This window comes from Hyperoodon ampullatus (assembly GCF_949752795.1).
Source record: "Hyperoodon ampullatus genome assembly, chromosome: 7".
Taxonomy (NCBI): Eukaryota; Metazoa; Chordata; class Mammalia; order Artiodactyla; family Ziphiidae; genus Hyperoodon; species Hyperoodon ampullatus.
The window spans coordinates 14430972-14448548 of NC_136920.1; the positions used below are offsets into that span (position 1 = coordinate 14430972).

The 17577-nt window shown below is 43.9% G+C and overlaps 1 protein-coding gene across 1 annotated transcript; it reads right to left on the bottom strand.

Annotated features, from left to right (window-relative positions):
- Positions 1-10469: 10469 nt before the first annotated feature.
- Positions 10470-11415, bottom strand: OR6Q1 (olfactory receptor family 6 subfamily Q member 1; the record flags this gene model as incomplete). Its single annotated transcript, XM_079707935.1, is given in 2 exon segments — positions 10470-10956; positions 10958-11415. Coding segments are annotated over 2 exon segments (945 nt in total).
- Positions 11416-17577: the final 6162 nt, after the last annotated feature.

A 17577-nucleotide genomic window follows, 5' to 3' on the forward strand; every position in this document is an offset into this window, starting at 1 on the left:
TATTCTTTCCAAATTTTTATTGTACACACTACTCAGGGTGTAGAGCATTGTGTTATAACCACATGTACCGTGAGGCACATATGAGGCCATGGACTTATCCTCAGAAACACTCACCCTCTGGGCAAGAAGGCAAGCATGAACCCAGACAGCCATAACGCCATGGCACCCACATGGCTTTCGAAGGGTCAACCATGGGAGAACTCAAGGCAGAACAACCCAACCTCAAGGTTCCAAGCTAGAATGTTTGGTTAGAGTGACCTTAGCTTATGAGTCAGACATCAGGACACTTGGCTGACAGAGACTTGCTTTTCCTAGTTTTTTATTTATGAGAAAAGTCTTAAAAAGTAGTTTAAAAATTACTTTACTAGGCCTTCATTGCTTTAATTGAAAAAAGTTAAAGTGCATGATATCAGTCCAGTCATCACGGTTACAGGCTGCTTTCAGTTCCCACTCCAGCACAGTGGGTGACATTAGGACCATCCTCCCCACAGTGCCACCCCCCTCCCCACCTGGGCCTCTATCTCCAGCCCCATGGTCCTCACGAGATGAGATAGCAACCCTCACTCTTGGGTCAGGTGTCCCAGTGACAGGGAAAAAAAAAGCCTCCCGATACAGTCAGCATTGAGGTGCTGATGACTACATTCTCAGCTTTGTAGCTCTAAAAATAGCACAGTTCACACCCCTTCAATAGATGTTTTCTGAACAACAGCTACAGGCCAGATCATAATCCCCCAAGATACTAATATGAGTAAGCTCCAGCTGCCAACCTCAAAGAGCTCATAGTTGAGTGGGGCCCAGACAATGGGATGATATCATAGTTCCAGGAAAGAAGTACTCACCCAGAAATGCCTGGTATTGGTGGGGCTGGCTCAAGCTGCCCAAAACCATTGTCAAAGTCAGACACCACTTATTGACTTAGAATGAGACATGTGATTTTCAACACCAACAGCCTCGAATTGTCTGCTCAGCATATTCTCTCCCTGCAGAAAAGCCTCTATCTGAAGCCAAATTCTTCTCGGAAGGGTAATCCATGAGGCTAGAAATGGAGCATAAGGAAGAAACCAGACTATTGTCTCTGTGAAATCAGACCTGCCCAGGCAACCAGAATGTTCAGCTCAGCTGAGACACCCTCTTCCTGTGTTTCACTCGGGCAGGTTGAGTCTTCTTCAGTTGATTGTATTGTCACCTGTCTGGTTAGTTACATTCCAGCCCTGAGGATACACGTGGCCCACCGCCTAGGTCTCCCCAGCATCACAGCCCGATGGGTCACTTGTGATGAGGTTAACGTCTGTCAATTTAAGTTAATTTTCATCAGGATCGGCCTTGGAGGCCACACACTCCCAGGTCCACTGAACTCAGAGTGTCTGCATAGCCTCTCTAACACTAGGAACCCCACTCCTGTTGGGTGGTATCTTTATTTTGCTAAAATTCAAGGAGCTCCAGATTGACTACATCTTCCTTGCTTGCGCCGACTCTGGTTTTGCAAAACCCCATAGTTCATAAAATCAAAGGACCCAGTAGAAACTCTCTTTGTTTCACATAAATCCCAGAATGCACAATCAGCAGAGGGAACCGGACAGAGATGCGCTGGGAAGCAGAAGCATTAGAAATGGTGAAGGACACCGGCTGGAAAGTGAGTAAACCTGGATTCGAATCTTAATGACACTTCTTATTAATTACGTGATCCTGACAAATTAAGGCATCCCTTTCGAGCTTCACATTCCTCATCTACAAAATGAAGGTAGCAAAGATGAATGGTGATGCATCTACTTCTTAGAGCCGTTGTGGGTGTTATCAATGGAATAACCAGTGCCTGGTATATAACAAAGGCTCATAACTGTTCATTGTTATTGCTATTGACAATAATGATAACAATGTAAACCTGGAAGGAGCAGTTATCTTTTGAGAAGAAGATACCCAAGTCCTCAGTATCATTTTGCCCAGTCTAGGATGAGAGAGTCACCAAGGACTTTGAAGTAAAGGAACTTGTCTGCATATACCTGGTGGGACAGCTTCCCTAACAGGCTGGAGAAAGTCTGGGACAGCAAACCCCTGCACTGAGTAACTTGGGGAACCTGCAGGAGGAGGGGAAAGGGAGGAAGATGAGAAGGAAGAGAGAGAAGAGCATGCATTCATTCATGCACTCAACAGCTAAGACCGATTAAATGCTGAAAATCTAATTGGAGGGGAAAAGACATGAGCTCAAACAATCTGCAGTAGAAAGAGCTCAGTGATGATGTGATGATGGGGAGGGTCCTAGGACTGGCAGGGACAGAGAAGCAAGAACTGGAGCCCAGCTTTAGGAGCAGGAATCAGGGAAGGCTTTATAGGGTGGAACTCAATAGACAAGCCATATTTTGTTTAGTCTTTATGGTTCTCTATGAAAAAAAGAAAGTCTTTTAATTCTATGACCATGTCTTAGCTTTAATATTCACTTAACCAGAGCATTATCTTGTCATCGTCCTGAGAAGCCTTTTGCTAATCATTGGGTTGAAGAAAGCTTAGCAGGACTTCTGGGCACTCACTCACATGGTCTGTCTGCCCACCAGAAATCACACTCGATGCTGACTTAACCCCTCACCCCTTTGTTCCAAAAGCCTCTCATTCTTCCCTAGGTCTCGAGGACTGGAGAGCCTCCAGGGCAAGTGGACTCATTTAAGGCTTCATGTTACCCATTCCTATTATTGCTTTAGGTGCATCTCTTCTAAATAGCAAATAGATGACTTCGGCTTTTCATGCAATTTGGAAGTGTCTATAATAGTCAAAATCTTTACTCCAGCTACCTGTATCAGAACTGCTCAATCCTCCGCGCTTTGACCTTGGAAAGGCAAAACACAGATGGCACACTCCCATGGGAATGTGATGAAGGAGTTCTTTCCAAAGGAGTAGGCGGGGTTAAGGGTGAAACATCCAGGGGACAGCCACAGTAAGAAGCCCCTCCTCCCCATGCACGGAGGGGAGGAAGTAGTAGGAGAAGTCCTCCCCGCTACAGCCATGGTCTTTCTCAGATGAAGGCAGCCACTGACAACCCTCGGTTGAGCAGAGAGGCATCTGGGGGCATGAATACTCGAATCTCACTCTCCTCCCACCCCCAGTCTCACGTCAAGCCTCCGACCAGAAGAGAGAGGGCAGGGCAGCCCTTAGACAAGGTCCATAGACATCAGAATACTGGCACCCAAAGGATATAGATGGCTGGAGAGTTCATCTGGACAGGAAGTAGCGGACCCAGCACACTCTCCTTTTTTTTTCTTTTAATTTTTATTGGAGTATAGTTGATTTACAATGTTGTGTTAGTTTCAGGTATACAGCAAAGTGAATCAGTTATACATATACATATATCCACTCTGTTTTAGATTTTTTTTCCATTACAGAGTGTTGAGTAGAGTTGCCTGTGCTATACAGTAGGTCCTTATTAGTTATCTATCCTATATATAGTAGTGTGACACAGCACTCTTCTTAACTAGAGTAATTTAACCTTTCACATTTACTCTGATTCACATTTACTCTTACTAGTTATCTGTTTTATATATAGTACTGTGACACAGCACTCTTAACTAGAGTAATTTAACCTTTTGCATTTACTCTAGCGTGTTTGATGTTATTCCACCGTCTTATAAAATTTTCCCTTTCATATGCTTCGTCATAACTTTTTATTAACAACTAATAAAACATAATGATAGAAATAATAAGTAGAAGGCACTTTCATTTGTTTTTTAGTTAGAAGGGATGTCTATGCTTTCATTTACGATTGCTATTATTATAGTTTTCTATTTATTATACTTTTTTCTTGTTTTCTCCTTTCTTGACAAATACAGACAAATACTGTATGATTTCACTTATATGTGGAATCTAAAAAACAAAACCAATGAACAAACATAACAAAACAGAAACAGAGCCATAGATACAGAGAACAAACAGGTAGTTTCTAGAAGAAAGAGGGGTGGAAGGAGGAGAGAAATAGATGAGGGAGATTAAGAGGTACAAACTTTCAGGTATAAAATAAATGAGTCACATGTACGAAATGTATAGTGTGGGGAATATAGTCAATAAGAATGTAATGTCTTTGTATGGTGAAAGATGGTAACTAGACTTGTCATGGTGATACTTTTAAAATGAACAGAAATATCGAATCATTATATTGTGTACCAGGAACCAACACAGTGTTGCAGGTCAATTATACTCCAAAGGCAAACAAATGAACAAACTCATAGAAGAGGAGATCATATTTGTGGTTACCAGAGATATGGGGGAGGGGGAGGGGGAATTTGATGAAGTCAGTCAGAAGGTAAAAACTTGCAGTTATAAGATAAATAAGTGCTAGGGATATAAAGTACAATATAATAAATATAATTAACACTGCTGTATGTTATATATGAAAGCTGTTAAGAGAGTAAACCCTAAGACTTCTCATCACAAGGAAAAAAATGTTTTTCTATTTCTTTAATTTTGTACCTGTACGAGATGATGGGCATTCACTAAATTTATTGTGATAAGCCTTTCATGATGTATATAAGTCAATTTTGTGCAGTACACCTTAAATTTATACAGTGCTAGTTTTAATTATATCTCAATAAAGCTAGAAGAAGACAAAAAAGAGTAAATAACCTGAACCTGCTCTGGTTAGCTGCTTGTCTTTGGGTAAATGAGGACAGGTGACTGTCACCCATGCGCTAGAGCAAGGTCTACTCTAAATGAAGCCCCTCCACTTCCATGAGAGTGTGGGGATAATGATTAATCCCACAATAACTGGGCATACATTAATTAAATGATAGTGCTCCTGGACTGCCCCCTGGGAGGGATGTTGCTGAATGGTGTCACACACAATGTCTCAAGGTATCAAGGAATCCATTTTTCTGAGCAATGAGATTCATCTTAAGTTCCTGCCAAAAGGGGTTTAAAATGCTCCTATCTTGCCATGGCCTGCTGAGAATTTTATTTCGACCAATGCAAATGAAGCCACAAAGGAAACAAGGATAAAGATAAAGAAGACTCAAATTAGAGAGAGAGAGCTGTATCATAGCACAGTCAAAACCAGCATTTTGACAAATGTGCCCTAGACATCAGCTGCTAAGGGCTTGGAATGTGAAAAGTGAAAAACAAGAGACTAACCAAAGACTAAGAACCCTGAAAAAAAGAAGTGCGAATCCCAGCACAAGTGCAAGGGATAAAAAAAAATATGGAAGGAGATCCAGATGGGTCTTAGTGAAGTAGACACATATCAAAGCCTTTGCTGGTGTTACATAACGGTACGCAGAAAACTGTAGAGTTCTGATTTCAGAGTGTAGGTTTGGTCATTCTCGCTATGTCCCAAGTCAAAGGACTTTCTCCAAGATAGTTACCAGGTAGTCCCCAGCTAACAATTAAGCCGAGATTCTCATACCCAGAGTGGGCAAAACAAGATTAAACAGCACTTATTACAGAATTTATCTTAATAAATCTTGTTTCTCTCTGGGATTACTCCCTGTGACTTTCTCTGGGTATCAATGAAGTAGTGTCTATGTTAAGCTAGCACTTCACATAACTCTATTTTACACTATGAATAAATATACCCCCAGAAAAGGAATTATATTCTTAGACATCCCATATTTACAAAAATATGCATTTTCCCTGACATGATTTCATAATTTATCTTCATTGCAGATTGATCTATCATTAGCAGTGTCTTTTTTTTAGCAGTGTCTTTTAAAACTTTAATTGTCAATACCTACACATATCATACACCTCACCAGCAATCCAGATTCTGGAAGGTAGGTCTGGGCTTTTGGGGTTTTTTTTGCTTTTGGCCACACCATGCAGAATACAGGATCTTAGTTCCCCAACAGGGATGGAGCTGGCGCCCTCTGCATTGGAGCATGGAGTTTTAACCACTGGACCACCGGAAAAGTCCCTGTAGGTCTGTTTTTTAAGGGAGTGAATGTTTTATAATGTAAATAATAAATAATAAAAAAATAATAAAAATAATCACACTCACAAAGGCCTTTTTTTCAGTTTACTTTCTTACATCAGATTTTATTAAAGCAAGATTCACTTTTACATGTAAAGAAAGCTTTCTAAGAGTATGCCTCAGAGTTTTTACCATTTTATGTAATTTACCTCAAAATACAGATTTCTTCTTCAAGAAGCTTAAAATCATAAGCTTTGCTGATGTTTCCCACAGAGTTATTCTTAGAATAGTTCTCAAAATCCAGAAAATATTCCCTGCGTTTGAATTTGAATTCTTTCTGCTACCATAAATGAGAACTACGTAACCCAGTGTGATGGTTAATTTTATGTGTCAGTTGGCTGGGATAAGGAATGCCCAGACAGCTGTCAAACATTAATTCTAGGTGTGCCTGTGAGGATGTTTCTGAAAGAATACATTTGAATAAATATACTGAGTAAAAAAGATGGCCCTCACCAACACAGGTGGGCATTACCCAATCCACTGAGGGCCTGAATTGAACAATAAGGCAAAATAAGGTCAAATCTGGTCTTTGCTTGAGCTGGGACATTCATCTCCTCCTGCCCTTGGACATTAGCACTCCTGGTTCTCCGACCTTCAGGCTCATACTGAATTATACCACAAGTTTTCTCTGTTCTCCAGCTTGCAGTTGCCAAATCATGGGACTTCTTGGCCCCCATAATCAATCACATCAATCAATTCCTATAAATCTCTTCTATATATATATATATATATATATATATATATATATATATATATATATATATAGCTATAGATATCCTATTGGTTTTGTTTCTCTGGAAGACTCTAATACACCCAGTATATTTTGCTTTTTTCCCATCATCCAGAAACCTAAAAGTCAAATTCATTTTGTGTCAAATCTACTCCGGTCAGGTGCCTGAAAGTAGCTACTGCTTCTGTCTTATTCAGATGAATTCTTATATTTGATCCTGAAAGATTATCATCTTTACACTGTTTTTGCATCTTGCCCTCATCCAAAAGAATATAAAGCACATCACTGATATAATATTCAATAAATGTAATGGGGCTTCCGTGGTGGCGCAGTGGTTGAGAGTCCGCCTGCCGATGCAGGGGACACGAGTTCGTGCCCCGGTCCGCGAAGATCCCACATGCCGCGGAGCGGCTGGGCCCGTGAGCTATGGCCGCTGAGCCTGCCTGTCCGGAGCCTGTGCTCCGCAACGGGAGAGGCCACAACAGTGAGAGGCCCGCGTAACGCAAAAAAATAAATAAATAAATAAAAGACTCCGCCTGCCAATGCAGGGGACATGGGTTCGAGCCCTGGTCCGGGAAGATCCCACATGCCGCGGAGCAACTAAGCCCGCGCGCCACAACTACTCAGCCTGCACTCTAGAGCCCGAGAGCCACAACTGCTGAAGCCCGCGCGCCTAGAGCCCGTGCTCCGCAACAAGAGAAGCCACCGCAGTGAGATGCCTGCGCACCGCAATGAAGAGCAGCCCCCGCTCAACGCAACTAGAGAAAGACCGCAGGTAGCAACCAAGACCCAACACAGCCAAAAATAAATTTAAAAAAAAAAGAAAAGAAAGAAATGGTTTTCAAAACATGTAATTTGTGCTCTCTGTTACCTATTAAAACTGCAACAGCGGCAGGCATGTGACCCAGGCTGCACCAATCAGACATGCTCCTGTGAGACAGCGGAAGAGAGGCGAGTGAAGACTCAAGCCTGCAGGAGCCGCCAGGAAACATCCATTTCAGAACCAGCAGGAGCCAAAAGGGAGATGGGAAACTGCAAAGCCCTCTTCCACTGTCTGGCCAAGCAGTTTCACCACCTGTACCAGGAGAAGCTGGAAGTTTTCCATGCAGTGGTATAGCGAGCTGCTGGCTGGACAGTTCCCCAAGACAGCCTGGCACTGCTGGGAACCTGACTGCGGACTCCATCTCCTCGGAAGATGGGAGAAGATGGAGTTGCCTGGGCACTTTATTTAATTTAAAAAAAGCAACAGTGAAGATACTGGGTTGGGGCGGGGGAAGGTAGAGACTGGTGCTGTGGGCACCATTATGCAAGCTGCTCATTACTGGCCACTTAAGAAACACCATTACAGAAATTCTGTCCTTCCTCTACCTTATCCCAAGCTCAGCATTTTCCTCTTCCACATATTGTAGTTTCTAAAATCCACATTCGAAGGATGATCATTAATGTCTTTAGGAATGCAACTATCTACATACAGGGAACTGTTTGAATTATAACTGTCTTTTTAAGCCTTACTTCAAGTGAGCTGACATTGCCATGAGATCTTCCTAAGTCAATTTTCAAAGCACCATTTGGTATAGCAGGAAGCTTGGTCTATATTTCAAATAAAAGAATGTAGATACAATGAAGATAAGTACATGGGTCACATGAAAAATCAGCTGTGATTCTAAGGACTTTGTGGTAGAAACTGCTGGTTGTCTACCAAAATTTGTGCTCCCCTTTTTCCACAATAATCAAAGTTTGGCAAGTATTTGTCTGCCTAGCTATGGACTCTTGTTGGGAGGCAGAGATATTGAATAATAATATCCGAACTGAGAAGGAACTTTGAGACCAAAAAATGAAGCAGGCAACTCCATAAAGTGCAATTATAAAATTTATTGTTGGTAACTTACATACAGTCAGGATCGGGTGGATGATGACCCAGAGGCATTCGCAGCTACAGCGCACATCACCAAAAGTGGTACAGGGGAATTTAAAGCAGCCAAAGCTAAAAATAAAATCCAACTACTAGGGAGAAGCACGTCTGCACCACCAGAAACAGGAGCTTCCCCTACATTTCCATGGCCATTAACCATCTGCGTCAGCAAAAGGCATTCTTTTAGTTTTCATATCAGATAAAGGCAAGGGTAAATGTTAATAGGGAACTTACCTGTCTTGGGTGCATTCCTTGTGAGTGGGCTAAAGCTCAGTCACACAGAAATGGGGGGCGGGGTAGGACTGCAGGCCCAAGGTGGAGCTGACAAAATGGAGTCAGTATGGTTCACACAGTTCTTTTTACCCTTCTTGCAATTAGATGTGACCTGTGGCTAACTTCTCACCAGTAAAGGTGAGTAGAAATGATGATGGCTATATCTAGTGAAGAAACTTTAAAATACAGGCTGTGTCGTCTCCATGCTCTATGCTCACTCTTCTTGTCCACTGGGACCCTATGTTCATGATGGAAGTAATAAGAAGGCTCCAGATTGGGGGTTGGCAAATGGTCTCTGTCATAATGACTCACGTCTGTCACTGCAGCACAAAAGCAGCCATAGACGATATGTATGGTGTGACAGTGTTCTAGTAAAACTTGATTTACGGACACTGAAATTTTTAATTTTATAAAATGTTTCTGTGCCATGAAATATTATTCTACTTTTGATTTGTTTTCAACTATTTAAAATTTAAAGACTATTCTTAGCTCACACGTTGTTATAAATAAGTGCTGAGCTGGATTTGGCCCAGAGGCCTTAGTTTGCCAACATCCAAGTGGATGTTGACCCTAAAGATGCAAGGAAACAGAAACTGAGTTTACAGTTACAGAAACTGTAAACTGTTACAGTTACAGTTTAGAAAATAAACTTAGGGTTACCAGGGGTAAGGGGGGAGGGATAAATTGGAAGATTTGGATTGACACATACACACTACTATATATAAAAATAGATAACAAATAGGACCTACTGTATAGCACAGGGAACTCTACTCAATACTGTGTAATGGCCTATATGGGAAAAGAATCTAAAAAAGAGTGGAGGACTTCTCTGGTGGCACAGTGATAAAGAATGTGCCTGCCACTGCAGGTGACATGGGTTGAGCCCTGGTCCAGGAAGATCCTACATGCCGTGGAGCAACTAATCCCATGTGCCACAACTACAGAAGCCTGTGCCTAGAGCCTGTGCTCTGCAACAAGAGAAGCCACCGCAATGAGAAGTTTGCACAACACAACGAAGAGTAGCCCCCGCTCACCACAACTAGAGAAAGCCCACACACGGCAAAAAAGACCCAAAGCAGCCAAAAATAAATTAAAAAATAAATAAAATTTTAAAATAAAAAATAGTGGATATATGTATATGTATAACAGATTCACTTTGATGTACACCTGAAAGTAACACAGATTTGTAAATCAACTATACCCCAATAAAAAATTTTTTTAATAAAAATGAAAATAATTGGATAGCTAAAAAAGAAAGAAAGAAAGCGGAGAAGTGATGGCAAAGAGGAAGAGAAGCATGTGGTGGTAACTGGAGATAGGGAGCTTCCAGAAAAAGAAAAAGATGCAAGGAACTTGGATCCTTGAATGCCTGTTGAGCACATCCACCAACCTGGATCACTCACCTTGGACTCTTCAGGAAAGAGAAAGTATCCTTCATTCTTTAAGTTACATTATAGTTACGGCTCTCTTGCTATAGCAGACTAGCGTTTTACTTGAACTAATACATAGTCCATAACTCCTGACTCCTAGGCCTCTGTTCCATTCCAGAGTCCTCACTACCCTCCTTCTAAAAAGCCAAGGCAAGGACACTGGATTCCCCACCTGCCTCCTCACTGACCTTTCCAAGACCTGCAGGAAAAGGCTCTGCCCAGAGCTCCCTTCACCTCTTTGTTTCGAAGACTGTAGATGAGAGGCTTGAGCATTGGAGTGATGATGGAGTAGAAGACAGAAACCACCTTGTTGAAGTTGATGGAAGGGGCCACTTTGGTCCGGACATACATAAAGAAAAGAGTGCCATAGAAGAGGCTCACCACAGTCAGGTGGGCTGCACAGGTGGAGAAGGCCTTCCGGCGCTTGGCAGCCAAGCGGATATGCAGCAGCGTCCAGACAATGTTGCCATAGGACACAGCAATGACTGTGGAGGAGGTCAGGAGCACAGCCAGAGACACCAGGAAGTCTGTGGTCTCCTTCAGGGTGACATCCAAGCAGGACAAGGCTAGCAGGGGTGAAGCATCACAGAAGAAGTGATCAATGACATTGGGGCCACAAAATGTCAGTCGCGACATGAGGTAGATGGGCAAAATGGGGGTGAGGAAGCCAACAAGCAGCTGACAGATGGATGCAGCTGCCCCAGGACACCAAGGCCCCATATCGGAGAGGCATACAAATGGCCACGTAGCGGTCATAGGCCATGGCGGCCAGTAGGAAACACTCCGTTGCCCCAAGGAAGGTAAAGATGAAGAGCTGGGACAGACATCCAGCATAGGAGATATTCTTGCCCCCGTCTCCCCCAATAAAACCAGCCAGCATCTTGGGCACTGTGACTGAAGTGTACCAGATTTCAAGGCAGGACAAGTGTGTCAGGAAGACATACATCGGTCTACGTAGCTGGTGGTCCAAACCCACAACCAGGATGATGGCCAAATTCTCCACCAAGGTGAACAGGTACATAGTGAGGAAGAGAGTAAAGAAGAGGAGGCGCATTTCACGCACCTCGGCAAAGCCCACCATAACAAACTCTGTTATGTGGGTCCAGTTTTGGTCACATGGCTGCATATGTGAGTAGTCTCAGCCTCATAGATAATGACAACTCAAGGAGAACCTATGAGATGCTGGACTGAAGTATCTTTCACTTCAGGAGAGGAAAATAAAGTCAAGACGCTCTCCTTAACTCTCAAAAAGATGTATAGTCCACGAGAGGCACAAGAAAACAGACAATTTCAGTCCAAAATGAAAAGTGCTAGATAGAAATAAGACAGGATATTAATGGGAGGCAGTAGAGGGGAAGCTCAACCAGTCTTGAGGAATCAGGGAAATCTTCCTGGAGGAAGAGCTGTCTAAATTGGAACCTGAAAAATAAGTATAAGTTAGTGACATAAAAGATAGAGAAATAGAGAGTACATAACAAGTATAAAATCTCAGACATCAGAGAGAACATCATGCATTTTAGAAAGCTCAAGTATCATGAAGGTTAAGAGTTTCACTTCCTGATCAAGCATTCCTGGCTCCAAATACAAAAGAACCTAACTAACAGAGTTGTTGTGAAAATTTAAATTAGATAATCCCTCTAAAGTATTTATCATGATTGGCTTAATAAATACTAGGGAATAATACCCTCCAAGTCCATGCATGTTGTGACAAATGGCAAATTTTCATTCTTTTTTATGGCTGAGGAGTATTCCGTTGTGTGTGTGTGTGTGTGTGTGTGTGTGTGTGTGTGTGTGTACATCTTCCTTATCATTCACCTGTTGATGGACACTTAGGGTATTATGCTTAGTGAAATAAGTCAGACAGAGAAAGACAAAGGCTGTATGATATCACTTATATGTGGAATCTAAAAATAAAACAAATGAATGAAAATAACAAAACAGAAACAGACTCGCTGATATAGAGATCAAACTAGTGGTTACCAATGGGGAGAGAGAAGTAGGGAGGGGCACGTTAGGGGTAGGGGATTAAGAGGTATAAACTACTACGTATAAAATAAATAAGCTACAAGGATTTATTGTACAGCACGGGGAATATGGCCAAGATTTTATAATAACTATAAATGGAGTATAACCTTTGTGAATCACTATGTTGTCCACTCAAAACTTATATAATACTGTACATCAACTGCACCTCAATAAAAATACATGCATGCATACACACATACATACATACTAGAGGACATTTTTAGATTTTGACTTCTCCTGGAATAGATCATAGAGGGGAAGTGACTTTCGTTGAGCTTGAGGAACAGTCTAAGCCCACATCATGAAGAGCTAGTAACCAAGTTAATGAAGTTCAAAGCTGAGTGTCAGCCTGAGGGCAACAGAGAGCCTTGAAGAGTGCTCAGCAGGGGAGCAATGCTGAGAAGGGACAAGTACACTGTGCTGAAGCAGGTCTGGAGTGGAGGAGACGAGAGGCAGGAAGGCCAGGTTGGGAGTACAGCATGAGGCGTTGATGGCTGTGGTCATGAGGCCTGGAGAGTGATAAAGAGAGCTGTCAAGAGGACTTCCCTGGTGGCGCAGTGGATAAGATTCTGTGCTCCCAGTGCAGGGGGACCGGCTTCGATCTCTGGTCAGGGAACTAGATCCCACATGCATGCTGCAACTAAGAGTTCGCATGCCACAACTAAGGAGCCCACCTGCCACAACTAAGACCCAGTGCAAACAAATAAGTAAATATTTTTTAAAAGAGAGAGAGAGATAGCTGTCAAGAGATAAATTCCACAGGACCGAGTTCAAATTCAAAAGCCAATATCAACTTGAAATATGTGACCATGGGCGAAACACTAAATAATTCCATCTTGTAAAACAGATAATAACAACGGGGTCCAAAAAGATGAACTCTTATCTAATTTTAAGAGTAAGTGAGGGGCTTCCCTGGTGGCGCAGTGGTTGAGAGTCTGCCTGCCGATGCAGGGGACACGGGTTTGTGCCCGGTCCGGGAAGATCCCACATGCCGTGGAGCAGCTGGGCCCGTGAGCCATGGCCGCTGAGCCTGCGCGTCCGGAGCCTGTGCTCCGCAACGGGAGAGGCCACAACAGCGAGAGGCCCGCGTACTGCAAAAAAAAAAAAAAAAAAAAAAAAAAAAAAAAAAGTGGGACCAATGGCCACTCCCCTTGAATCTGAGTTTTGTGGCTGCTTGACGACATAAGAAGACAGAAGTGGTGCTGTGCCAGTTTCCAGGCCTTAAGAAACTGATTCCTCTCCCTGATTCTTGGAATCCAGCCACTATGGTGTGAGGAAGCCCAAGCAGCCTGCAGAAAGGCCCAGGTGGAGAGGAATTAAGGTCCCTGGTCCTCAGCCCTGGCTGATCTCCCACTGACAGCCAGCACCAACATGCCAGCCAGGTGAATGAGTCATCTGAGGAACTGACCCTCCAGCCCTGGTCAAGCTGACCCCGATGACACCAGTCTTCCCTGCTGGGCCCTCCCCAAATTGCAGATTTGTGAACTAAATAACTGATTGTCATTTCTGTAAGCCACTAAGCTTTGGAGTGGTTTGTTAAACAGCAGTAGATAACTGAAAGCATTACATACTTGTTCTGTAACCTTGGACAAATTATTGAATGTCTCTGACCTTTGGAGGAAAACAAATCGTGTTTTGCCTATGGTCACACATGCCTGAGCTGGAATTTGATTCCAGGTTTGCCAAGGTCTAAAACCCTTGCTCTTCCCCTAAAAATAATTAAACAGGTTCCCTCGGGTGTCAACATTTCATGATTTGCTGGCAGTGAAAGCATGTAGAGATACAAAATCAGAAATAAACAAGGTCAGAGTCTTCAGATTCCTGCATGTATCTTCACCACACCTAAATCCAGGCTCCAACATCCCCATAGTGGGGGTCTATAAACACTGGTTTCCTGAACAAATAATTGCACTGCAGCCCCAGATGCTTCATGCTTCTGTTGGCTCCAGGAAATTTCAGAGCACAGTTCCTGCACATTTCTCCCCTTTGCAATTTGGCTTATCATGTAGCATCCTAGGAACAGTGCTCACCCTTTCCAGATACCCTTCCTCACTGCACACAGATGCTGTAGAAGCCTGCCTTACAGGTTTCATGGTAAAGTTTTCTGAAATGTTAATTCTTTTTCATAGTCATTAAAAGCACAAGATTTAGAGTCAAACAGATCTGAAATCAAGCCCTGGCCCTGCAATTCACTAGCTTGGTTGCCTCATCCGTGAATTGTTGTATTATTGCTAAATCTTACCTGGCCTTCCAGCTGTGACTCAAGTTTGATAGTCCCATCTTCAGTAGGAAGACTTTTCCTTCCCTCATTCCTCCAAACTTGTATGCAGGTCAGACCAAAATATGCACAGGGCACCTGCTCTGTGCCAGGCGCCATAGCAGATGTACCAGAGGGGCAACCTGGTAGAGAGCAGGTGCCCCCAGCATCCACCATGAGACCTGGCACAGAGCAGGTGCCCCCAGCATCCATCACAGAACCTGGCACAGAGCAGGTGCACCCAACATCTACCACAGGGCCTGGGACAGGTGTTACCTTATGATAGTTTCAGTTCTCTGATCCATAACTTAGAGATAGGATGCCAGAACCTGAGGGGGTTTGTATCAAATCCAGATGTTACCTTGAAAGAACGGCTTTTATTACTCAACTGCTGGATGACGGGTAAAGAAGTAGGATATTTTGAACACACACACACACCGCAAAGACCCACACCCCCCGTCAGTGTGGAGCGCTGTTACGAGGCAGCCGGGCCAGGGGCTTGTTCCCAGCCTCTTGCCTCCAGCCTGGGATGCATCTCACTTGTGGGCTGGGATTTTTAAGAAGCAGGTGAGCTTTCCCACTATCTTCAGGCTCTCTCCCTCTCTAGTCACAGGCTAAATTCAGAATATTTGGAGACTTCAGTGGACGGCAGAACCACACCATCAAAAGAGCCTAGATCCCTAAGGAAAACCAGTCATGCCTCCAAGATCAGGAGCCATCAAACCTCTTCTGTAAACAGCCAGATAGTAAATGGGAGAGATGGGATTCAAACCCCAGCGCATCTGACCTAGATGTCTGTGCTTCCCCCACACACACACTGTGCCACCTCCCTCTGTTATTTCATGTCACCAAATGGCAAACCTGCAACCCTGGCTGCCAGCCCTGCCTGTGAGGTTCATTTCTCTGCAGCTCGGGGCCCCGGTGGACTGGAGAAGTCCCCCGGCAGGCTCTGGCGACCTGCAGGGGCACAGCGACACTCCCAGGCCTGTTAACCACATTGGCTTTCTCTCCGAGATTAAGAGAACATTATCAACCAAGTGTCAAGTAGGAAACAAACGGCCACCACGGTGGGGTTGTGGGGAAAGGAGAGGGTCATATGGGACAGTCACTGAATGAGGAGGGGAAGCCACCCAGGAACCTGGCCTAGTTTAGGGTCCTCAAAGGATGGTGCTCCCTTGGCTAAGATTTTCCCTAACAAATGTGGAAAAACAGTTTGAGGCCCATGCAGGGCAATTAAAATTGGGTTCCTGCAGCTATTTGCTGGTGCAACTATGTGATAAGCCTGGTGGGAGAGGCTAGATTTCTCCCTGTTTCAGTTCTTTCTACCCAGCCTCTGGGGGACTTGTCCCCAAAGGTGAAAGGCATTGGAAAATGAACATACTAAGACCCAGACAATGATTTCAGAACCCAACCACCAAACCAAGGTGAGCAGACAATGGTGGCGGGGGACCACAAGGCAGGCAGAAGGGGCTACAGGAGGCGTAGGAGCTGAAGCCCAGGGTCCTGCTCTCTGCCTCCTCTCTGCTCTTGCTCCCTGCATCGTGACAGCAATAGTTACCCCACTTTCAGGCACACAGACAACCCCCCCTAGTTCACAGCACCCTCTCTAAAATCAGAGAAGCTGGGCTCCATCAGGTACCCGCTGTATTTTAGGAAAGGTTCTTAATCTTGCTGAGCCTCATTTTTTTTCATCTTCAAATGGAGGACATAATATGTACATTTTCAGGGCTGGTCTAAAAATGGAAGGACAAAGCATTAAGTGAAAATTCAGGGCCTTTCTCTTATTGTTCCCTCTGCCTTTCTGGGTGACTTCCTCCTGTACTTCCTTCAATTCTCCTTCACTTAGAGACCCTTTCTGACCACCTCTCTGAAAATACAGCTCCCGTCACTCTCTGACCTCCTTCTTGCCTTGATTTTTTGGTCACAGCTTCATTGTCATCTGTTAGACATTTATTTGTTTGTCCATAATATCATACACACACACACACACACACACACACACACACACACACACGTAAGCTCCTTGAAGATAGTGCCTTTGTCTGTGCATCACTGTGTTGCCAGTGCCAAAAAGAGTCACTGGATGAAGTCTGCATGCAATGAATATGTTGATATAATAAAAATAGTGGTACATATGCTCTGAGCATTATGCTGACCCAGAATGCTATTTTCTTTCCACATCCAGTTATCTGTTTGAAGGAAACGGGAAGGAAAGGAAGGCCACCAATACTTACAGAAGAGCCGTCCAATTTGGATGTTGAAGTCCAAGCAACCCTCCTGCCAATCAGCTCCAAGACCGAAGGTGCCCGCAAGAATGATGCCTGTGTGCCTGGAGCAGCCCACGCTCACTGGCCTTGGGTGAGAAACAAGTTGAATTGATTTTTGCATATAATTCTTTTTCTTAGCGACTGAATTTAATTTTAAATTTCCTGAAAAACTGTATTATATCAGCTCTTCTCAAACTCTGCTCCACCAAGCCCTAAGTTTCCCCAGTTGCCAGGTGGCTGCAGAGGAGGAGAGAGGCACCTAGCATGTGGGGCTCCTACAAACCCTGCTTCAACCACGAGGAAGTGGCAGAGTCCAGATGAGAATACAGCCCAGTCTGACCCCAGCGCCCACCATCTTTCCACCATACCACCTCCCCGGGGGTTGGCTTTCCTAAAACTAAACCTGATCAATTAACTGAGAGCTTCTCTCACTATTCCAGCAGCTTCAATACTCAGTACCATGACCTGTTCCTCAAAGCCACTCACGGACGGTCTCTTCATGAATAGAAAAAATGGGAAGTGGAGGCATAGAAAAGAAATGGGAAGGGTCTCCAGTCATATGTGCAGCAGAGACCCCAGTCCCAAGGCAAGCCAGAGAGAGCCCACTTATAGCAGAAAAGATCCGAGGTGGGTCAAACTATCTATCTGAGCTCCTAATCTCTAAATAGGAATAATGCCTGCTCTTCCTGTCTCCCGGATATTATGTGAATCAGTGAATAGTAGATAGGCAGGCTCTGAA